This window comes from Camelina sativa, chromosome 19 (assembly GCF_030686135.1).
Source record: "Camelina sativa cultivar CO46 ecotype springtype chromosome 19, ASM3068613v1".
Lineage (NCBI taxonomy): Eukaryota > Viridiplantae > Streptophyta > Magnoliopsida > Brassicales > Brassicaceae > Camelina > Camelina sativa.
The window spans coordinates 8,515,702-8,539,727 of NC_141898.1; the positions used below are offsets into that span (position 1 = coordinate 8,515,702).

Below are 24,026 nucleotides of genomic sequence, written 5' to 3' on the forward strand. Positions count from 1 at the left end.
ACGTGTCTTTTGACCGACTATATCCGGTGACAACCTGTAAGCTGGTTTTTGAGCCAATAGGAAGATGAGAGAAAAAGGAATCTTTTTTGTTTGTCTTAAATAAAAATCTCAAAACTGAAAATAAATTAATGGGTACAATTCACATGTCGCATGCGATTTGTTAATAAAAACTAGGAATCGCTGTGTAATGATGTGTTGTTAACTTCATTCCACGTTTTTTCATTTTCTCCATCAAAAGTCTCTCTTTATTCTCTTTCCTTTTTTTCCCCCCCGGCGCCGAAGCTGTATCTGTTTTGATTCCGGCGTTTAACACGCGTTTTAATCGGCGAGGGTTTGAGATCGAGTTATTTTGACGGCTTTATTGTATAGATGGAGAGGGATTTATTGGGATTGGGTTCGAAAAATTCTCCGATCACTGTCAAGGAGGAAACCAGCGAAAGCTCTAGAGATTCAGGTTTTTATTCATTAATACTATTCTTCTTTCCTTTGATGAATCAATCTTTATCTGGTTATGTTTTTTCAAATCTCTCTGTTAGACTAACATATATGCTTAATTCCCAAACCAAATCGTGGATCTTTTTGTAATTTTCTGGAACAATTATGCGTTAATTAGGAGCTACTAATAGGATTTTAGGTTTTTGGAACCCTGTTTTTTTTATGGCTTGCTCGGGAACTGAGAGTTTGTCAGTTTGTCTCTTGGCTCAGAGCAGAACATTGTCTCGGGAGATGAACTGTGTGGATCATTTGGATTTTAGGAAACTAGTTTTGTTCTTTTAGAAAAATCCCTGTGTAAAACGTTTGTCTTAGGTTTAAACTCGCTAACTTTCTTTTTTTTTACAAGAGGGATATTTTATTTGAAAGGGACTTATAATTGTCTGAGATATACTTTTAATTAGTTTATTTTTATTTTTTAAAACGAATACGTAAAATGTTGGAAAAGAAGGGATGAATATAAGAAGGGAATTAAAATATAGAGACGGTTGGTAGTAGGTGGAAGATTTAAATAATAATACTTAGTAAAAGTTAGAGTTGGATTAGTTTATAAGATGATTAAATATTTGATTGTGTGTTGATTAAGTGAAACTAGCGTAGGGATGTTATTATTAGAATATAGTAGTTCAAGGGTACCAATAATGTGAAATGTATAGTTTTCTCACCACGAGGAATATAATTTATTTCGACTTTGTTTTCTTTATAAGCCAAAAACGTGCCATTCCATAAAAGTAGTGCATCGACATGTGGGTGTGTGGAGTTTTTAATGTTTGAATCTCTCTTTAATTTAAAAACAAAAATAAAATCTTTAATTATTCTAGTTTCGTACAATGACTTTGAATAAATGTTTTTTTTTAGTATAAATGAGACACGGTTTTCTAAAAGTGGTTTTGCCTCGTTGAACTTGTCAACAGTATCAGATTCTAGTTCTACATTGTTGGTAAATTTTTTTTTTCTTGGGTTCGGTGTTTGTTAATGTAAGATCTCGAGACATTTATGGTTAACAGTTGGTGGTACTTCACGTTTGACTGTAAACTGATAAAGGTCTGATTGTTTCCTTTTTTTTCCCTTTTTGTAGCTCCCAACAGAGGAGGAATGAACTGGTCGTTCTCAAACAAAGTCTCTGCTGCTTCTTCTCAGTTTCTATCTTTCAGGCCATCATCTCAAGAAGATAAACATAGAAAGTCTGGAAATTATCATCTGCCGCACTCTGGTTCCTTCATGCCATCATCAGTTGCAGATGTTTATGATTCAAACCGCAAAGCTCCTTACAGTTCTGTACAGGTATCTATCATGCCATGTGCCTTTTTCCCAATATTGTAGTTTATGGCAATTAGTTGGTGGATATAATCTTGGTTTAATATAATAACTGATTCATTTCAACCGTAAGCTAAGCTTCTCATTTTTAGATAAGTTAGTCCAAACAAGTTCCTTACACGTTTGTTATGGCTTTTTTGCTCTCAGGGAGTAAGAATGTTCCCTAATTCAAATCAACAAGAAGAAACTAACGCAGTTTCCATGTCAATGCCGGGTTTCCAGTCTCATCATTACGCACCAGGAGGAAGAAGCTTCATCAGCAATAGCAATACCTCACAACCTTTGGTAGGAGTTCCTATCATGGCACCTCCTATTTCAATCCTTCCTCCTCCCGGCGCCATTGTAGGGACAACTGATATTAGGTACCCACTGCTTCTCCCTTCTCTGTTAAGTCAACATATCATATCTTGTAGTTACATAGTTGACTAATTAAAGACTTATTTTTTTCAGATCTTCTTCCAAGCCAATAGGGGCACCTGCGCAGTTGACGATCTTTTATGCCGGTTCAGTTTGTGTTTACGATGACATATCTCCTGAAAAGGTAACTCAATCATCTTCTTCCATGTATGCATCTCTTTTATTAGTTTAGTATGGTTACTCATTTGCTTTATTCTTTCATTCCTCCATCTCAGGCAAAGGCGATAATGTTTCTAGCTGGGAATGGTTCTCCTATGCCTCAAGCCTTTTCACCACCTCAAACTCATCATCATCATCATACTCGTGCCTCTGTTGATTCTTCAGCTATGCCTCCTAGCTTCATGCCTACAATATCTTATCTTAGTCCTGAAGCTGTAAGTAGCACAAATGGACTTGGAGCAGCAAAACTAACAAGAGGCTTGACATCAAGATTTCACGACAACCAAAATAATGCATCCAATATCAATTGCTCAGTAGCTGTTTCAGGTTCTACCAGCGTAATGGCTCCAACAGGTAAAAACAGAGTCACATATCCCTGATACTAAATTCGAACATAGCTTAGTAGTAATTCCATGGCTGTAAACGTCAATCTCTTTCTTGTGCAGTGGCTTTACCCCTGGCTCGCAAAGCATCTCTTGCTAGGTTTTTAGAAAAACGCAAAGAAAGGTATACACAACAAACTCTTCACATTAATACACAATTCAATAGTTTTCTTGAGCTAACTCTCTTTCCTCATCGTGTGTGCGTTCTGCAGGGTCACGAGCGTATCGCCATATTGCGTAGACAAGAAGTCATCGACAGATTGTCGCAGATCAATGTCTGAATGCATTAGTTCTTCTCTGAGCTCTGCAACCTAATGTCATCTACAGTAAGAAGAAGGTTGCTTTTAGACCACTCCACACCCATATTTGCATTTCTATGGCGGCCTTTCAGTTTCTCAGTTAATTTTTTTTTCCCTCTGGCTACACTGAGTTTCATCTTAGCTTATATATATACGATAGTGTATACCTTGTTTACCAGATTTTGGTCTAATGGAACTTATGAGAGCAAAACAGACATGTACTTGGGAGAGAATTAGTAGAAACTGTTTGTTTGTTTCTTTATTCTTTTCTTTTGTATATATCACTCAAGGCTGAAGCTTGCATTTGTATGATTCATACAATGGAACTGGTTCGATTCAGTCTCCCTTATATATTATTTCTCTAACTATAAACGTACGTGAATGTTAGAGAGAAAAAAGAAAAGATTATATTGTGTTTGTACAAATTAGAAAAGGATAAATAATTAATCGTTTTGTACAAATTTGAAACACTAGATGTTGGGATAAGCTTGAAGCACAAACAAGTCTAAAGAGATTAGGATTAGTAGTTTAGGAAGTTATGAGAAATAAAGAAATTGTCTTCCTAGAGAAATTAGGAAAGTGAGTTGAAAAGTTTCTTATATAAAGAGTTTTCAAGTTATAATTTTATACTCTATAACAAGACTAGAATAACAAGTGAATATAATTCTGTACTCCGTAAAATCTATAGTAAAAAGCTATAGTAGAAGACAACAAATAATTATGAAAGGAACAATTGTTTACTTATTTTCAGTGATCGTTGATGACTACAAAACAAACAAGTATTATTAAAAAGACATGCACTTGGGAGAGCTTCTAACATACATCAAGACACCAATGACTTGTTATTTCAGTAAAAAAGATATATTCAGTGTCATAAGATTCGTCTCTGCTACTGGTAGCCGGCGCTCTGACATACTAGAAGAGTTTTACCAGACCACCTTGGATGGCATGATTGTTTACTAATTAAAATTTTGTAAACAACCATGGAACTCAACCTTTTCTAAGGTGGCCAAAGTGATGAAGTAGTCCAGCCAAGCAAGGAGGATGAATGGCTTTCATCAATATCTGAATCAAACATGGCAACATCATCTCAAGGAGGAACCAAAGATTCAATAGCAGAGGACACATGTTAGCACTGCTAATGGGTCCTTTTTTCAAGAATAGCTAGGAATATAAAAATCTGAATTGTGTTTTAAATGCTTCAACATATTTGTCAAAGTTTTTGTTGAGTTTCACTTTTTTGCGTATGATATATGAAAAATGCAAATCCAATATTTAAAGAGGAGAAACAAGTAATGTAAGAGCTACTGAGTTCATAAACCCAAGGACAAGGGCAAACAAAAGCATTAATGCTCCTAATTTTTTTTTTTTTGTATTTAAGATTAGTTATTAAGCATGAATTTTGATCATTAAACATGTATTTTGGATCAAACCAAAATAAAAATTCAAGAAACAACAAGAACAATCTATTGTTAACATGTAAATTTGGAAGCATACTACAACAATGTGCTTTTTAATAGCATCAAAATCACAATGGGCATTTTCAGAACAACTACAAACTCATCCTCATAATGAACATGGACATATCACTCAATTTGGAAGCATACTAGAACAATGTGCTTTCTCATTTCTTTGGTTTACCGTGGAAGACAAAAAAATAATAATTAAATAACACATAATATATACTCATATTTGCGTTCAATTTTATTAAGATCATAAATATTTATGTACGTGCAAATTTATCTATATTGCCAAAATATTTGGTGCATATAAAATTGTAGTTCATATTTGAAAAAAGTACACTCAAGTGCAACACAAAAGAAAATAACCATAATAATTTCAGTTGAGTTGTGGTTAGTGACATTATATTATAAAGTAACTTGGATTAATCAAAAGGATGTGACAATTGAGTAGAATACATAGGCCAAACAAGATGAAAAGTCATGAAAATCATTGGTAAATTATCCAAATCATTGGTAAATTACCTCTCTCTCGCACCTATTTTATCTTCTTCTTACATCCTACATTCGAAGTTTTTATTTTATTTGTCTCATTTACTGTGCTTCCTACTTAATCTGCTAGCAATTCGCGATGCCAACGAGGCTTTACAGGTGATCATTTCTCTTGACATAAACTTGTTTTGTTTGTGCAGCAAATTGGATTGGTAAAACAATTTTATGTCTGTATAGCGTGTGAAAGTGAAGTTTTATCCCAATGGCTTTCTTCCATAAACAAGCTAAACGAGTTTATTCTGGGGTTTAGTTCAACCCTGATTCAGCTAAGGGGTACAAGTCACGAGGTACGGCTAGGGCCATGTTAGGCCAATGGGAAGAGGCTGCAGCTGATCTACGTGTAGCTTCAAAGTTAGATTACGATGGTGGAAACCTCTTGTTATATCACTGTACCAACAGTACGCGCCTTTGAGTTTTACAGTACCGAATATATGCTCATAATGTGTACTCCACCGGTTGAACCCAGTGCAAAGAGAATCGACGAACACCGCCAGGAAATACCAACGCCTGAGGAAAGAAAAGGAGCGCTGAACGCGAGAGAAAACAACAGCAAGAATCCCAGGTCAGACCGACACATACCCATGATTGAAAATTATATTATGCCATTGTGTAGCTCGCTTCGTATAATTTTACATTCTTAGCAGAAAGCACATAAGCCTGATTCTTCTCCATCTGAGAGTAACAATGTAACCTCTTTCGACATAATCAACTTCATATGATGTCAAACATCTCACGCTCATTGATTTGCTTCTCCTTGCTCTTGAATCCTATCAATGCAGGAGCGTGGAGCTCAGGCTGCACTCAAAGACGGGAACATTCTATCCATTTCTTCCAAAGGTTCTCTACTTCATGAAATTACTGCAAAGAACATGTGTCGGAACATTTATCTGTGAGTCTCGTCCCAATGAATTGTCTGCACATGATAGTTTGGTAATTTTGTGGAAACTCACGGTGTATTGATGCCTCAGTAGCGTTCTGTTTCTGTAAGATACCGCTAGCTCCTCAGGATTTTATATGCTGATCACAAGTATGCGACTCCAGAGTGAGAAAAGCAACTTGCTTGTATCTTAGACCCCGAATATTCACACAAAGCTTCATTTACAGCTTTTATAGACCTAAAAGGAAATTTGCATGTCAAAAAGGATATGACCATACCATCTTTTCCCCCTGATGATACAGGACAAGTGATTAGCATCCATTCAACAAGCGTACTAGAGGCAAAGAAAAAGGCCGCTAAGAAGGCATCGCGTCTGGTCGTCCTTTAATTCACAGCCACATGGTGTGGACCGTGCCGTTATATGTTTCCACTCTACTTCAACCTGGCAACACAGCACCCGAGAGTCGTAATCATCAAGAAATCTCAATACGTTGTAGCTACGAAACTTGTCCTTCCTCTCGCATCCTAGAGCGTACCGGTCCAACAATTTGTGGTAAGAATTCCTAGGTTTGATCCACCTGGTTTGCCTCTAACAAGGGTTCCAAACAACAAGACTAGAGCTGTCTTTGGTGATGCATAACAGTAAACCGTCGCAGTGAAAGATTTTAGATAAGTTTATTGGATCATCATGACCACCTGAAACTCTTTCCTGTGATAGTTCTTTGCTGCTGCTTTGGCTTTACCGATGTGCTTCGTTGTAAAGCTCCGATTTTTGGATAAACGGTTCCACTTTTTGCATGTTGATCGCACTCCTCTCAGAGATGTCACCGGAAGCCTAGAGATGATGGTTGCTTTTAGACCACTCCACACTCTTATTTGCATTTCAATGGCGGCCTTTCAGTTTCTCAGTTATTTTTTTTTTATTCTCTGCTTACACTGAGTTTCTTCTTAGCTTATATACTTTGTTTACCAGATTTTGGTCTAATGGAACTTATGAGAGCAAATCAGACATGTACTTGGGAGAATTAGTAGAAACTGTTTGTGTGTTTCTTTATTCTTTTCTTTTCGGATGTGAAGTTTTAGATAAATTGATCCTAGGTTTGATCCACCTGTTTTGCCCCGGACAAGGGTTCCAAACAACGAGACATAACAGTAAACCGTCAGAGTGAAAGACTATAGATATCTCTACATAACAGTAAACCGTCAGAGTGACACACCATCTGCAACGTCTAGGCTAACAAGTTTACCTATACGCTCTATAGATGGGTTGAGGAGATTGACGCTAAATAAACAAACCTTATATTTGGATCATCATGACCACCTGAAACTCCATCCTGTGATAATTCTTTGCTGCTGCTTTAATTTGGCTTTACCGATGTGCTTCATTGTAAAACTCCTATTTGTGGATGAACGGTTCCACATTTTGCATGTAGATCCCACTCCTCTCAGAGATGTCACCGGAAGCCTAGAGAAGACCTCTTCCGCCAAATCCCGTGGAAGATGTGGATATCATCGTCGTCCTTGTGTTTCAAGAAATCATTTTACTTTTTCTTTTGATATATCTTCTGGATACATATGAGAGGTTTTTTTCTTCTCAATTTCTCTATGTACGGTTGATATCTGGACACATGTCAGAAAATAGGCACTATATGATCTCATCCTATTCCACGGGAGATACTTGTAGATCAATGAAAACTGTTTGCGAAGATGGATGGTAACCACTAGCAGTTACAACTTTTCAGGTGGACATGTCTGACAAAGAAGGCCATGTTTTACCTCTTTGGATGTAGACGCAAGAGAAACAAAGTATGCGTGTAGGTAAGTGCAGACCAGAGTATTATGCTTTTAATTCTCTAAAAAAACTAGATATTCGCGGGACTATATTGTTTTTTTTTTTTTTTTTTTTTTTTTTTTCAACCAAACATTAAATTAAAAAGCAACTCCAAGGTTGGTTGCCAAAACCGGAGGGAAAAAGTTTACAAAAGAAATTTCAAAAACAAAAGATCCTGCCTGAACTATATTTAAAAATTAAAATATATAAAAATGAAGTTGCATTTATTTGTTTATATATATATATATATTCATTTTTATCATTTGTTATAACCCGTAATCACCAATTTTCTTTTATATATGCAGAATAATTTAATTTTAAACAAATCATATGCACGTCTATTATTGTTATTAGTTAAAATAAAATGAGATAATTTTATCAATATTTGATTAGAAAGTTTTTTGAATCTACGCTCTTTGAATAAAAAACATTATTCAAAATAGTCATTTTCTAAGTTATAGAATTACAAAAAATCGAAACTTCATTATCTACTAATTATATTAGTATCATCGAAAATATTAAATTAAAGAGAAAATAGAAAATCAAATAAACTAAATAAAAAAAGGCTACAACAATTAGAGAACTAAAAAAAAATCTTCTTATTTTTTGACTTCCATTTATTATATTCAATCTCATAAGAGTAACTGAATTAAAACTTTTTTTTTGGAATTGATGTTTCCAAGATATGACATAATTGATTATTTGTTATAATGGTTGTTGATGTAAAAAATATTATGAAAAATGGATCTCAACATAACAGAAATAAAAAAAATCTATTTAAATGAATTATAATATATTTGTGATAAATTATACATATATTGAAAAAGAATGTTTCAATCATCATGGAAAATAAGAAAGAGAAATATTAGATACAGTTTTATTATTATTTATTTTTTACAGCAAAAAAGTCTCACATTTGTGACTTTAAAAATTTGTAAGTAGAAACTTAAAAAATAGACTGTTAGACTTTGACTGTTAAAACTAATAAAGCAAAAATAGCATTATTAGTGAAATTTTGGCTTTTAAGACTTTAAATTAATGTTAAAGTCTTTAAAGTCTCTCACAATCAAAGCCTAAGTTCTATTGTGAAGTAATATATCAAATGACTAGTGGCTAAAAACCGAGTTGCAACGGGAGAGAGGATGCAACACTGGAACTGGCTTGTTAACACAGGTTGTATTTTTTTGGAGATCTGATTTCCTATGGAGACAAGAGAACATATGTTCTGTCAATGTCCTTTTTCAAAGCAGGTCTAGGAGGCATTAGTGAAAAAGCTTCTCTCAAATAAGTTTACAGTCCATTGGAAAGAAGTCATGACATTACTAGCTGGGAGTGCATTAGACAAGACCAAGAGGTTCCTTGTGGGATATGCTTTTCAAAATACGATCCATTCCCCCAACAGAAAAGCTAGTGAAGCTAATTGATAAGAATGTTCGCAATCGTCTAAGCACAATCAAGGATGGTGGAGACTCCAGCATCCAAGTTTGGTATGAAGCAGATTCTAATTAAACTGTGATCTTTTTGTTCTAGTATATTATGAAATGTTTTTTATCCAAGTTTTGTAAAACATTTATTTTCTTTTGAATATAATTTAACATTAGATTCAAAAAATATATATATATATATATCAAATGGAAATCAGAACTGGAATTGCATCTTCGGAGAATATCCTAGAGCTCAAGGTTTGCAGCCAGTGCCGGCCCAAAGATATTCAATGCTTAAAGCAAACAAAAAATTGATGTCCCAAAATTTTTTTTTCCCGCGTCACAAAATAACTTGAAACTTAACTTGTTTATAGTAAACTAACAATCTTCTAACTTGTTTCTCTCCATTACTCATTCTTCTTATATAAGATAAATAAGTGAAACATCTACCAATATTATTTCTCCAAAAACGGTAATCAGCTTTTGGTTTTAGAGGTGGTCTTTTCTCAACCAATAACCTCTCATTTTCTAATCATTATTCCCAATTTGCATGATGAGTCATATCCATGTTCTAGATTTTAGAATGAGAAAACATAAATAAAAACAGAAAACAAGACATAAAACACAAAACAACATAGATTGACAAACTTGATTAGATACTAGAAAGAAAAGAGAAATACAAGAAGACATACATGAGTAAAAAAGAGAAATCAGTAAAAGTTAAGGATAAAAGAAAGCTGGTGTTAGAGATTACAGTGGAGAAGAAACTGAAATTTTTTGATAAGAGTTTTACAGATTTTGTTGGTGATCAGCCAACGATGAAGACAAAATCGTCAATTAGGTTTTTTTAATGTTAAATTGTTTATTAAATAATTAGTTTATTTTAATTACTGTAACAATTTTGGAAAAAAAGAGACAACGGGAGTCGAACGCTTGACCTTGTATATATGCATATACGTTTCCAACACGCACCCGTTTCCTAATTTTTTTTAAAAAGCTCGATCCCACGCGTTCAAACGCTTCCGCTTCCACGTACCATGCAGCTTAGCTAACAACTACACTACATGGTATTTATGAATTGATGCCCCTAAATTTATTTATAAATTTTGATGTTAAAAGCCTTTGCTTGTTGAGCTTTAGCTACAGGCCGGACATGTTTGCAGCCATGGCCTTGTGCATTGGTGGTGGCTGAGAAGTCGAGTTAGTATCTATTCATGGATGAAGGTGAGTATCTAGGAAGAGAAGTAAGGCGTCGTCATGAGTTTGCGGAGATCAGAACCATGGTTAGAAATTTTTGGAGACAAGTTTTTTTTTTTTTTCTTTTCCTAGAGGTAACATACTCTTAAATCATTTAACATATAATAGTAAAATCTCACTAAGCCACGAATCATTTAATAAAGAAACTAAGAGGGGTGTATTGAAACCATGATTTTGGAGAATTTTATGAGATTTAGGAAATTTGGAATTTTGATTGATTTTAGGAAAGTTGATATAATTTATGGTTTTCAAATCCCACATAAAACCATGAGATTTGGATTTATGTATTTTTAACTAAACAAATCCTCCAGAATTCCTAAAAGTCAATAAAATCCAAATCCACAAACTCTTTTGAATAACAGTGGATTTTAAAGTAGTTTTTTTAAATAACTTGTTCAATAATAGTAGATTTTAATAGACTTTTTAAAATCCATGATTGAATAACATAGGATTTGTAAATTTTACACAAATCAACCAAAAATGTTAAGTTGAATACAAAATTTTTTAAGTTTGAATATATGATAAATCAAGCTTTCTACTCATTTGTATTTTGAATCATTTTGGTCTCTTTTATAGTGTGATTCTGAACCACTGCCTAATATTTTTTTTAGGCGATGTGGGATATTGTATCCGTATTTTTTTTATTCATCTATTGCATAATATATGTCCGTTTTTAAAAATTTGTATTATATCATATGCTGGAAAAAAATCACAGTTTTTATTAACTAAATGTATTATAGAATAATTCAAAATAATTTAAATACAAATTCAAATAAAAATAAAAGGAAATTATATATTTATGTTTGAATGAGATAAAAAAATTTCCTAATTTTTTAAAATGTTACCTATAATTAATATTAAAGTCAATGTTAATTGTTTCCAAAACTAATTTTTTTTGTCAAAAAGTTGGTGGAAAAATATTAGTATAGATATGAGGAAAAAATATATATATATATAGATATATATATATATAACTAGTGATATTGGTTGCGAGGCGGCTGCGTCTGTCTAAAGTTGGAAGAATGAGTAGTAAGACGATATATGCGATCTTCCACCGAAACTGGTAGGGGAGAAGATACTCACCAAGGTTCCGATAACATCCCTGTCGGCAGTGCGATCCACTAGCAAATTATGGGACGCCTTATCCAAAGATTGGATTGTGGGTGAAGCAGAGGCATCAAGGCAGCAGTTTTTGGGGTTCATGACGATGGATTCCAAGGTTTGTTCAGTCAGATTCCATCTCCGCCGCAAGGAAGAAGAGTTGGTTGATCTATCTATGAAGCAGGTAGCTTTACTTGATCAAGTCGAGATATCTACCGTTTTTCACTGCGACGGCTTGTTATTATGCGTCCTCAAGGACAAATCAAGGCTCGTGGTGTGGAACCCTTATCTGGGGCAAACAAGGTGGATAGGACCCCGTACAAGTTTCGGCAAGTATGCTCTGGGATACGACATCAACCTTAACCACAAAATCTTGAGGTTTGTGGATGATTGCATCGATTTAAAACACTATTTCGGGTTCGAGATCTATGACTTTGGGTCTAACTCATGGAGGGTTCTAGACGTCAGACCCGACTGGGAGGTAGAATACTATCAACGCGGCGTGACTTTAAAGGGAAATACTTATTTTTTTGCACATGAGAAGACAGGGCGTGACTTTTTTGCTTCAATACACAAACCAGCCAGCGTTGGATTGGAATATGAAGATGTTGAAGATTTCTTACTCTGTTTTGATTTTACAACAGAGAGATTTGGACCGCGTCTGCCTATTCCGTTTCACTCTTATAGTGAAGATACTGTGACCCTCTCATGTGTTAGAGAAGAACAGCTCGCCCTGCTATTTCAGCGGGGTGGAGACTCAATTGAAACATTGGAGATTTGGGTTACCACTAAGATTGATCCTAGTGCTGTGTCCTGGAGCAAGTTTTTGAAAGTAGATATGAGACCACTACTCACTAGCACTAGTTTTGATGCTGTTCGGTTTGACCATAAATCTGGGAGCTTCTTCATTGACGAGCAAGAGAAAGTCGCCGTGGTTTTCGATGTAGACGGATTTCTACACACCGAGAGTGCCCGGTACCACACTGCTTTTATCATTGGAGACGACGGTTTCTTTAAATCTGTGAGTCTCGGAGAAGCTCCCAATGTCTATGTCGGGGAACCTGGCTATCTCGGATATACTCCGCAAGTGTTTCTTCCCCCCCCTTGTGTGCTCCTCTTCTTATCTCCCAAGCTTAGCGCAAAAGGAAAGTAAGAGATGAACGTAACTGCTAGTCAAATCATCATCTTTGTTACGTTTCTATCTATCAGCTAATAACTAAGGATTTCGTCTTTTTCCTATCTCTCCTTTCACTTGTTCAATTTTTGTTTCTTGCGTTTGTCCACTGCTAAGTCAAATTGTTGTTCACTTTGCTAAAAAAATAATTGCTATTGTCACTTTCAATTGCAAAATAAACAAATGAGAATTGAACCATCCGCACGCAAGCAAAGCATGACAGAGTCTCTTGGTCCATGTCATCAATATGCATATCTTTTGGTCCATGTCGTCATTTGAATATCATCATCTGAGTCCGGGTAATCGTAATAGTCATCATCAAAATCCCAAGTAGATGATGAAGAAGACCCATGATGATGATCTATCATTACTATTATGACCAAAAGCCAAACTCCAGAGGATGCAAGTTTTGAATTGAAATCTAAGCAAGTGGTTACCATTTCTTCTTCTTTTTTCTCAACTTCTGGATTATGTTTTTGCATACCATGCCAGAGGTATGAACACACATTGAATTTATATTCGAAATTAATAAGAGCTTGCTTACTTTATGAGGATGTGAGCTTCCTGAACTCAATAAGAGAAGTGGTTATTATGTGGAAAGTGCTGAAAGAATGTTTATGTTTCAGGTAAAAAGATTGCAACTGCAACTTCAAGAAGAATAAGATTTGCATACCTTTTTAGAGAGCGTCATGGAGAAAGATCCTTGGGAGTTATCTCCTTCTTCTAGTGTTCCACATCCTGTGTGTTTCTTCAACTCATGCTATTGTGATTGCATTTTGAAAACTACCGTTATGTTTTCACTGATGATTCTGGAAAATTGGGCAGGCTCAGGAACTTCTTTCCAATATAGTTACGCTAGAGACTGCAGTCACGAAGCTCGAGCAAGAAATGATGTCACTAAATTTCCAACTTAGCCAACAACGAAATGAGAGTAGACTCGGAGAATACCATTTGACCAGTGTGTATAACTTTCCAGGGGAGCTTTCTCTATGTGTGAATTCTTTTTCAGTTCTCACTTAATCTCTCCTTCCTCTGCCAGACAAATATCATGGTCTAACTGATATTGAAATAAACGTCACCGCCAACGGTGAGCTCTGTCTTCTCTCTATGTAAATCGGTGGGGCTTAATTCATTAAAGAAAGTCTATAAGTTTTATTCGGGTTCCGCTCACTGTGTTTCTTACTAGTTCTGTTGATATGATTTGCTAATCCTGAAGTGGCTGATGTGTTTCGGGGAAGGGCGAAAGTAGCGTCTAGTTTCGTTTGTGCACGATCTCTAAACAAAATGCTTACCTCACGATGTACCAATTGATTTTTCATTTGACACTCACTTAAGGTTGTTGGAGTTATTTTATTTTTACAGATCAACGATCCTCTTCTTCTGTTTTGTTGTAGTAGATTGTTTCAGAGATGCGCAAGACAGTTGAGTCTTTTGGATATTTGGAGGTTGAAACTCCAGTTCTTCAGGTTTGTGGCCTACCTTCATTCTCAAATGTTCACTTAATATTAAAATTCTTGTATGGGAGTCGGTTTGATGTACTTGTGAAAACTAGGGAGCAGCTGGTGGAGCGGAAGCAAGACCTTTTGTAACGTTTCATAACTCACTTGGGAGGGATCTCTACCTGAGGATTGCAACTGAGCTTCACTTGAAGAGAACGCTGGTGAGAAGCATCTTCTATTTCCAAATCTCTTGGCGTTTTCTGTCGTTCTTCTTATCTTTCTTTTCTATTATTACCTCACCACTTTTGGGTGGAAAATTACCTCTACCCCAGATATGTATGAAAGGTAATTGTTGTCTCTGAATAGATATGACTTTGTGATCACTGGTTGGTGAGTTTGAGAAAGTGTATGAAATTGGTCGTATATTTAGAAACGAAGGCATTTGGACACGGCATAATCCTGAAGTCACGACCATCTAGTTAGTTCAAAATATGCCTTCTCCTCAATCATATGCATCACTTGGGCTTCCAAACTCTTTAATGGTTCCATGATCCATAACAGTTTTAGCTTTGTTTAGATGTATGAAGCTTATCCGGACTACCAGAGCATGATGGACATGGCAGTTCATGGGAAGCTGACAATTGATTACCATGTGAATATGCTCTGGCATCACAGCTAGCGTGTGGAGATAAACTCATCTGAATTCTATGTTGGTTGTGAAATTTCGAGAGACTGAGTTGAGGAGATAACTTGAATCGATTTCAGTGCATGGAACAGAGAGATAACTTGAATCGATTTCAGTGAGCTAATCTTGTTAAAGAGATAACAGGAACCGATTTCAGTGAGCTAGGGGAAGATATCGGAAATGCCAAAGACACAGTTCTGTTGGCAATCCAAGACGTGCTTGAGCCCAAGGACAAATCTTTTGTGGTACTATAAATTTTGACATATGCTTTTAAGTAACCTGTATCTTTAGTACTTCATTTTTCAATTTAGATAGCAAACCTAATGATCCCAGTTTTGTGTGAATAATATAGAAGTCTCTTGTTGTTTTCGTCAACATATAAGTCATTTATTATATTGCCAACATTATTAAAAACCAATAAAACCAACATCGTAGAACTCTTTATATATATATATATATAGATAAAATACATTAAACAATAAAATCACCAAGTCACCTAAACCTATCATATTTCTACACGTGTCCATTTTGGTAATAAAAAATCAATTATCGTGAAAATACAACACAATTGTAAATTTAACTATAAAATATGTCATCTACAAAAAAAAAGTAGATAGATTATTAGATTGCTTCGATAACAAGTTGTACAAAATTGCACACGCAAATCATATTATCCTGTAATGAAAAAAAGAAAAAAAAAGATTCGGACATTTTGAAGGTAGCAAAAATGGAATTATTCGTTGATTCCCTCCCTTACTTACTTCTATTATTATTATTTTAATTTAATTATTTATTAATTAATATATTTATTTCACTTTTTTGGTGTTTTTAAAAAAAGAGCTTGATCAACTAAAAGGGTGGATAGTGTGACCGCCCCTTATCAAAGATCCGGGAAAAAAAATTTACATTCATAAAAAGGGTCCAATTTTTTTTTTTGTATGAACAAAAGGGGTCCATAATAATAATTTATATGTATAAAAGGGTCCAAATTTTGTTGTTGTATGAACAAAAAAGGTCAAATAATATATATATATATATATATATATATGTGTGTATAAAAGGGGTCCAATTTTGTATTTAATAAATAAAAGGGTCAAAATAAAAATTTATATGAATATAAGAGTTCATATAGAATTATTTTTTCTTTTTATCAAAATAAATAAAAATTTGTTAAAAGGTCTACTTTTTAAAATTTGGCCAGAGGCCTAGAAAATGTTTGAGCCCGCATTATTCTTACTTACATGAACCATAACCTCCTTACAAAAAGTATTTTAGGTGATAATTTAAGGGATAATTTAATGGGAAACTCATGATGTATTGACGCCTCAGTAGCGTTCTGTTTCTTTAGGATACCGCTAGTTCCTCAGGATTTTATATGTTGATCACAATTCACAAGTATGCGACTCCACAAAAAAGAAACTTGCATCATTGCATGTATCTTAGACCCCAAATATTCACAAAAGCTTCATTTACAGCTTTTATAAACCAAAAATGAAATTTGCATGTCAAAAAGGAAATGACCATCTTTTCTCCCTGATATACAGGACAATCGATTAGCATCCACTCAATAAGCGAACTAGAAGCAAAGAAAAAGGCCTCGAAGAAGGCATCGCGTCTGCTCATCCTTTACTTCACAGCCACATGGTGTGGACCGTGCCGTTATATGTCTCCTCTGTACTCAAACCTGGCAACACAGCACCCGAGAGTCGTTTTTCTTGAAAGTTGACATAGATGAGGCCAACGACGTGGCTGCTTCTCCGAAGTTGGAACATTAGTAATGTCCCGACCTTTTGATACATCAGAGATGGCAAAGAGGTGGACAAAGTTGTCGGAGCTGATAGCTTGAGCAGAATATTGCACAACACTTTACTTCTAAGTAATGGTTTCTCTCTTCTTTCATTACCATCCTCTGGCTTGTGCTTATCTTTGCAAGACAATTGTTGTCCCATAATTTGAAATTGTAACATAACTTTTAAAGTAATTGTGATTGTTTACATGACAGATCAGATTAAAATCAATATAAGAAGTAAAAGAAGAGTTAAATGAGCAGGGAACCCCTTTCTTTTTCAGCTAATTAGCAACGCTAAAGAAGGAAAAAAATGTAGACTTGATCGTTCTTTTAGGGGGTGATGCAGCTTGTTTAGGGAGATATCTGATATATCTCCTCCCACTTCTCCTTGTACTGCTGTTGGAAGCTTCTCTTGAGCAAACCAGTATGTGTTGCCCATGAGAGACACACCACGCTGATTATACTGTATATCCCAGTCGGGATTGACATCAACAACCTTCCATGATTCAGAGTTCAAATCGTAGATTTCATACTCACGGCGCTTCACATTTATACTGGAGTCGTAATCATCAAGAAATCTCAAGACTTTGTAGCTACAAAATGAGTACTTATCCTTCCTCTCGTATCCTAGAGCGTACCGGTCCAGCAATTTGTGGTAGAAATCCATAAGTTTGATCCACCTTGTTTGTCCCGAACAAGGGTTCCAAACAACAAGACTAGATCTGTCTTTGGTGATGCGTAACAGTAAACCGTCGCAGACTCGCAGTGAAAGAATTTAGATATCTCTACATGATCTGTAACGTCTAGGCTAACAAGTTTACCTATACAGTCTATAGATGGGATGAACAGACTAATACTTAATCAGTTAACAAACCCGATACTGGATTATCATGACCACCTGAAACTCATTCCTGTGATAGTTCTTTGCTGCTGCTTTGGCTTTACCGATGTGCTTCATTGTAAAGCTCCGATTTGTGGATAGACGGTTCCATTTTTTGCATGTAGACCGCACTCCTCTCAGAGATGTCACGGAAAGCCTAGAGAGCACATCCTCTGCCAAATCCCTTGGAAGATTCGATAGCATAGTGGTCCTTGTGTTTCAAAATCTGAATCTGTAGTGGTAATAAACTAGGGTTACGAACTCTTTCAGCTGAATGGTTTTGATACTCGTCTCAAGGTTTATGCAAATGCTCATCTTATTAATCAACTATTGTTTCAGGTGGCTTATCTGGCACGTCAAGAAGCAAAACGAATAATATTTTCTTTTACAAGCGCGGCCTGATGAGCAACCTAACTATAAACCGGTTTATGTGATTATGTGATTATGTATTGGTTTAGCCAAGCATAGGTTATGCAGCATAATTTCATATCCGTTGATGACTACAAAACAAACAAGTATTTTTATTGTTGTTTTAAAAAGACACACATGTTGTAAAAAAAAGAACAATTTTAGTTTTTGTGTTTTTAATTTTTTGATCGCAATAACAAATATAGTAGTATAATAAAAAGATACATATGTGGTCGGAAAAAAAAAAAAAATGCACACGTGAAATTTTTTTAAAGTAATTTTTGTTTTTGTTTTGATATTTATTTTAAGGACAACAAATAGTAGTATCATAGTTTTTTTTTTTGGTCAATTGTATCATAGTTTTTTTTTTAAAAAGAAAGAAATAAATTGTTTTCTTACTCATATGTTTTTTTTAGTTGACAAAAAAAAGGTTGTATCATAGTTTTTTTAAGCTTAAAAAAGAAAGAAATAAATTGTTTTCTTACACATGTTTTTTTAGTTGACAAAAAAAATGGTTAAACAAAATAAAATACTAGTAGTAATATAAAATGCTAAAGAATGTAACACACACTATACAGATAGAATTAACAATACCGAAAATCCCAAATCCAGAGACCACACTTCTACGGTTCGACCTTTATACTCGGATAAATCTCTCTTATTTCGTTTTGGTGTGTCCTAGTTCTCGTGAATTGTTTGCTCCGTCCGCCATTGCTTCTACGATGTTCTTCTTCATCAGACCAATATGGTTTCATGTCTTGTTCTTGTTAAATCCTTTGTTTAGGATTTGGATCAACCAAATCGGAATGGATTTGGATCAACCAACTCGGAGCTACTGATGTGCTTTTTTAAACTTTGTAATCGGGTTAGGTACTGATGCGGAGGAGATTATGACTGGCTCCGCGACTACTACTATTGGCCGGACGATGGGAAAAGGATGAACAAGAAATTAAGATGAGGAACCAGTATAATAGCTCCAAAGGTTTAACCGTTATATATATATATATATATATATACTTTAGATCATGTAGAGTAAACAATTGATATTACTAAAAAAGTATTAATTTATGATGATATTATTTTCTTAAATACTTTATTTTTTAGAAATTTTAAAATTTTAATTGATTCTTACTCAGGACAGTTTTAACTGAAATGAATCTTTAGTCTAGAAAAAACAATATCTCATTCCAGATTTGTCGACATCAACCCACAAATTTTGAATTGAACATAAGCTGTACCAAGTGTATTGTCTAATTGCTCAGTTTCTAAGTTTAACGATGTGCCTTAATCAGCAAAGTCAACAAGAGTTTAAAATTTAAAAGTAAAAAGTAAACAACAAAGAGGTCGGAAGCTGTAATCTAGATGAGGAAGTAAGTCAATTTAAACGTGAATGATTAAATTAAAAAGGGACCAATCAGTCTAAGCATATAAACCGGATATGAAATCAGTCCGGTTAAGTTAATGCGAATAAAAAACTGGTTCAACCGGTACACCCAATCAATCAAGTCAACTCATACGAGCAGAAACCACCGTGCTCCGGCTGATTCTCCCATCGTACGATCATAATAAGGAGCTGAAGGATTCAGTCTCGTGAAGCTGTTTTCGGGGAGAGAGAGAGAGTATGATGGATGCGAATCAGGTAGCAGAGCTGAGAAGATTCGTCGAAAAGTTGCAATCGAATCCTTCGATTCTCCACGATCCTTCTCTGGTTTTCTTCAAGGAGTATCTCCGAAGGTGACTTAATCTTCTCTTTCTTTCCAATGGTTCTCAATCGTATGTTGTAGACTTTTCCACGGAGCTGTCAGAGTTTCTTCTAATCGATGATCGTTTCCGACTTCTCTCGTACAGTTTAGGAGCTCAAGTTCCCAAGATTGAGAAAACTGTAAGTTGTCTCTCTTATCGCAACTCTCATGTTTCTTTCTTTTTTTTTTGGGTTTTGGAGCATTGGTAGAATTATGTTTGCTTTACGTTTTTAATAACCTGGTGTGGAATTGATTCTACCAAAAACCTTTTCTGGGCTTAAGTGTATCTTTTATGGTTGATTAGTGGTTCTTCTTTCTTATAAGACTGAAATGATGATTCCACAATGCAGGAAAGAGATTATGAAGATATGGCTGAGACTAAACCCAGTTTCTCTCCTAAACATGATGATGATGATGATGATGATGATGATGATGATGATGTTATGGAGTCTGATGTTGAATTGGACAACTCTGATGTAGTTGAACCAGACAATGATCCTCCTCAGCCGGTATGTGTTCAAGATGTTATCTTTGGCTATTATCTGGTGGTTGTGTCTCTATGCAAAAATTTTTTCCCTGATTGTTTGATTTTACTTTCTTTCCTTAGATGGGAGATCCTACAGCTGAAGTGACCGATGAGAATAGGGATGATGCTCAGTTAGAGAAGAGTAAAGCTCTGGAGGCTATCTCTGATGGTACATAACCACCATTGATATTGGTTTTTCATTTATTTAGTTCATAGGATTTTCCCCATGGTTTCGTTAATGCTTGATTGGTTGGTATACAGGGAAGTTTGAAGAAGCTACAGAACATCTCACAAAAGCCGTCATGCTAAACCCTACTTCAGCAATTCTCTACGCCACTAGATGTAACTTTCTTTTACTAGTTCTCTCTCTCTCTTTTCGGCCAAATGTGAGTAATCATTCTGAGTATTTGTAATTGTTATCCTGCAGCTAGTGTGTTTCTAAAAGTTAAGAAGCCAAATGCTGCAATTCGCGATGCCAACGAGGCTTTACAGGTGATCATTTCTCTTGACATAAACTTGTTTTGTTTGTGCAGCAAATGGATTGGTAAAGCAACTTTATGTCTCAATAGTTTTATAGCTTGTAAAAGTAATGTTGTATCCCAATGGTGTTCTTCCATAAACATGCTAAACTATTTTATTCTGGGGTTTAGTTCAACCCTGATTCAGCTAAGGGGTACAAGTCACGAGGTATGGCTAGGGCCATGTTAGGCCAATGGGAAGAGGCTGCAGCTGATCTACATGTAGCTTCAAAATTAGATTATGACGAGGAGATAGGGACGATGCTTAAGAAGGTAATTGTGGAAACCTCTTGATATCACTGTACAAACAGTATGATCTCATAATGTGTACTTCACAGGTTGAACCCAATGCGAAGAGAATCGACGAACACCGCAGGAAATATCAACGCCTGAGGAAAGAAAAGGAGCTTCAAAGAGCTGAACGCGAGAGACAACAACAGCAAGAAGCCCAGGTCAGACCGACACATACCCATGATTGAAAAATATATTATGCCATTGTTTAGCTCTCTCTTTGTATAATTTTACGTTCTTAGCAGAAAGCACATAAGCCTGATTCTTCTCCACGTGAGAGTAGCAATATAACCTCTTTTGACATAATCAACTTCATATCATATCAAACATCTCACGCTCATTGATTTGCTTCTCCTTGCTCTTGAATTTTATCAATGCAGGAGCGAGAAGCTCAGGCTGCACTCAAAGACGGTAAACATCTCTATCCATCTCTTTCAAAGGTTCTCTACTTCATGAAATTACTGCAAAGAACCTGTGTCGGAATATTTATCTGTGAGTCTTGTTGCAATGAATTGTCTGCACCCACTAAGAATCATAGCTCAATAAGCTCTTATTAGCCATTAAATCCATTTGACAAGGCCGCTAACCAGCTTGCTTATCCCGCCTATAGCTTTATGTGCATTACTTACCTGAGAAATTCTGCAAATCCAGACCTGAACCTTAACCTCCCAACAAAAACAAATTTAGGGGATAGGTGTGTTGACGCCTCAGTAGCGTTCTGTTTCTTTTGGATAGCGCTGGTTCCTCATGATTTTATATGCGACTTCATAGTGAGAAAAGCAATTTGCATGTATATTAGAATATTCACACAAAGCTTTTATAAAACCTAAAATGAAATTTGCATGTCAAAAAGGAAATGACCATCTTTTCTCCCTGATGATACAGGACAAGTGATTAGCATCCACTCAACAAGCGAACTAGAAGCAAAGAAAAAGGCCGCTAAGAAGGCATCGCGTCTGCTCATCCTTTACTTCACAGCCACATGGTGTGGACCGTGCCGTTATATGTCTCCTCTGTACTCAAACCTGGCAACACAGCACCCGAGAGTCGTTTTCTTGAAAGTTGACATAGACGAAGCCAACGACGTGGCTGCTTCTTGGAACATTAGCAGCGTTCCGACCTTTTGTTTCATCAGAGATGGCAAAGAGGTAGACAAAGTTGTCGGAGCTGATAAAGGTTCCCTTGAGCAGAAGGTAGCACAGCACTCTACTTCTAAGTAATGGTTTATCTCTTCTCTCGTTACCCTCTTCGCGTGTACTATATCTATGCAATACAATCGTTTGTCCCATAATTTAAATTTGTAGCATAACTTTCTTAGGATTTGTAATTTGTTTACATGACAGATCAGATCAGTAATAAATATAAGAGCTAAAAGAAGGTTTAAAAGAGCAGAGATCCCTTTCTTTTAGTTTAAGGGGTATTTTGATACGCAGTAACTTGGATAAAATAGGATGAACAGAGTAACGAGAACAGAGGCCATAAGAGCAAATAAACGACAAGTACAAGCTGATAGATTAGGGTGGTGCAGCTTGCTTGATCTGCACTGAGCTAGGGACATAAGAGCACACAAGTGGCCAACAACCAGCGTCTATAGACTCGCCAAGATCCACTTGTTTGAAGTATCCCTTCTTTCCAATGATATAAGCTATGTTGCGGGTGGGGCGAGATTTACCTCTGCAACCTCTGTCTTTATCAAGAACCACTGCGACCTTCTTCTTCTCATCAACAAAGAAACTCCCACCTATAACCAGAAACTGAAAACCCAAACCGGTGAGGGGTTTCATATCAACCGCTAAGAACAACTTGTTCCACGACACTGCATTGGGTTCAATTTTGCTACTAATCCATATCTTCACGGTATACCCACCACATTGTTGAAATAACACCGCAAGATGCTCTTCTCTGACACTAGATAGAGTCACAGTATCTCCATAAAAAGCGTGAAAAGGCAGAGACAGACGCGGTCCGAAACTCTCAGTTGTAAAATCAAAACATAGTAAGAAATCAGGAATGTCTGATATCACTCGTACTTGTCCCTGTACTGCAGGTGGAAGCTTTTCGTGAGCAAACCAGTACGTATTCCCCATGAGAGACACACCACGCTGATGATACTGTATATCCCAGTCGGGATTGACATCAACAACCTTCCATGAATCAGAGTTTAAATCATAGATTTCAAACTCACGAAGTAGGCCCTTCACCCTAGAGACGTAATCGTCAAGAAATCTCAAGACTTTGTAGCTACGAAGCGAGTACTTGTCCTTCTTCTCGTGTCCCAGAGCGTACCGGTCCAATTTGTGGTAAGAATTCATGGGTTTGATCCAGCTGGTTTGCCCCGAACAAGGGTTCCAAACAACAAGACTAGAGCTGTCTCTGGTGATGCATAACAGTAGACCGTCGCAGTGAAAGATTTTAGATATCTCTACACGATCTGCAACGTCGTCTAGGCTAACAAGTTTACCAATACAGTCTATAGATGGGTTGAGGAGATTGACGCTGAATAAACAAACCCTATATTGGATCATCATGACCACCTGAAACTCTTTCCTGTGATAATTCTTTGCTGCTGCATTTGCTTTACCGATGTGCTTCATTATAAAGCTCCGATTTGTGGATAAACGGTTCCACTTTTTGCATGTGGATCGCACTCCTCTCAGAGATGTCACCGGAAGCCTAGAGAGCACATCCTCCGCCAAATCCCTTGGAAGATTCGATAGCATCGTCGTCCTTGTGTTCTTTCAAGATCTGAATCTGTAGTTGTAGTAAGTTAGGTCAACCATCCAAACCCTTATCCTTTCCTTCCGATTTCTACCGGATCTGTCACTTCTTTTTGTTGGCAAACCTTCCGGATCTATCTATCAATCAATCAAAACGAGAGGGTTTTTTTTCTCAGAAATTTTGTGTGGTGACATCTGGACGATAGGCACTACAGATCTGTTCCCCTTCCGACCAAAGTAAAAAAGTACATTGGTAAGTTGACTTTTAAAACATGGGCTTTAAGGTCA

The 24,026-nt window shown here is 36.1% G+C and overlaps 4 protein-coding genes, 1 long non-coding RNA gene and 1 pseudogene across 6 annotated transcripts; 4 read left to right on the top strand and 2 right to left on the bottom strand.

The window, feature by feature from the left end:
- The first annotated feature begins 50 nt into the window (after positions 1-50).
- LOC104765632 (protein TIFY 6B-like) lies at positions 51-3,439 on the top strand. Its single transcript, XM_010489382.3, has 7 exons — positions 51-454; positions 1,571-1,776; positions 1,957-2,171; positions 2,260-2,350; positions 2,442-2,739; positions 2,832-2,892; positions 2,981-3,439. Exons 1-7 carry the CDS (start codon positions 370-372, stop codon positions 3,081-3,083), a joined length of 1,059 nt encoding a protein of 352 aa, XP_010487684.1. The 5' UTR covers positions 51-369; the 3' UTR covers positions 3,084-3,439.
- Positions 3,440-6,981: 3,542 nt separating this feature from the next.
- Positions 6,982-7,501, bottom strand: LOC147920323 (uncharacterized). The gene is made up of 2 exons (XR_015591495.1): positions 7,253-7,501; positions 6,982-7,065 (listed from the first exon to the last, which is right to left on the bottom strand). It is a non-coding gene; the product is annotated as an uncharacterized LOC147920323 (long non-coding RNA).
- A 3,921-nt stretch (positions 7,502-11,422) lies between these two features.
- On the top strand, positions 11,423-12,941 carry LOC147920324 (F-box/kelch-repeat protein At1g24800 pseudogene; annotated as a pseudogene). Its single transcript, XR_015591494.1, has one exon. The product of XR_015591494.1 is annotated as an F-box/kelch-repeat protein At1g24800 pseudogene (transcript).
- Positions 12,942-13,106: 165 nt separating this feature from the next.
- Positions 13,107-15,242, top strand: LOC104765636 (lysine--tRNA ligase, chloroplastic/mitochondrial-like). The gene is made up of 5 exons (XM_087502818.1): positions 13,107-13,237; positions 13,370-13,483; positions 13,569-14,209; positions 14,296-14,403; positions 14,760-15,242. The coding sequence occupies exons 3-5, from the start codon at positions 14,153-14,155 to the stop codon at positions 14,859-14,861; spliced, it is 267 nt and encodes an 88-aa protein (XP_087358944.1). The 5' UTR covers positions 13,107-13,237; positions 13,370-13,483; positions 13,569-14,152; the 3' UTR covers positions 14,862-15,242.
- A 4,108-nt stretch (positions 15,243-19,350) lies between these two features.
- LOC104765634 (TPR repeat-containing thioredoxin TDX) lies at positions 19,351-22,407 on the top strand. Its single transcript, XM_010489385.3, has 10 exons — positions 19,351-19,678; positions 19,793-19,826; positions 20,037-20,195; positions 20,294-20,381; positions 20,474-20,554; positions 20,640-20,704; positions 20,863-21,003; positions 21,069-21,182; positions 21,402-21,432; positions 21,907-22,407. The coding sequence occupies exons 1-10, from the start codon at positions 19,566-19,568 to the stop codon at positions 22,239-22,241; spliced, it is 1,161 nt and encodes a 386-aa protein (XP_010487687.1). The 5' UTR covers positions 19,351-19,565; the 3' UTR covers positions 22,242-22,407.
- Positions 22,408-22,420: 13 nt separating this feature from the next.
- On the bottom strand, positions 22,421-24,026 carry LOC104765633 (F-box/kelch-repeat protein At3g16740). The gene has a single exon (XM_010489383.3). It carries the CDS (start codon positions 23,739-23,741, stop codon positions 22,536-22,538), a length of 1,206 nt encoding a protein of 401 aa, XP_010487685.1. The 5' UTR covers positions 23,742-24,026; the 3' UTR covers positions 22,421-22,535.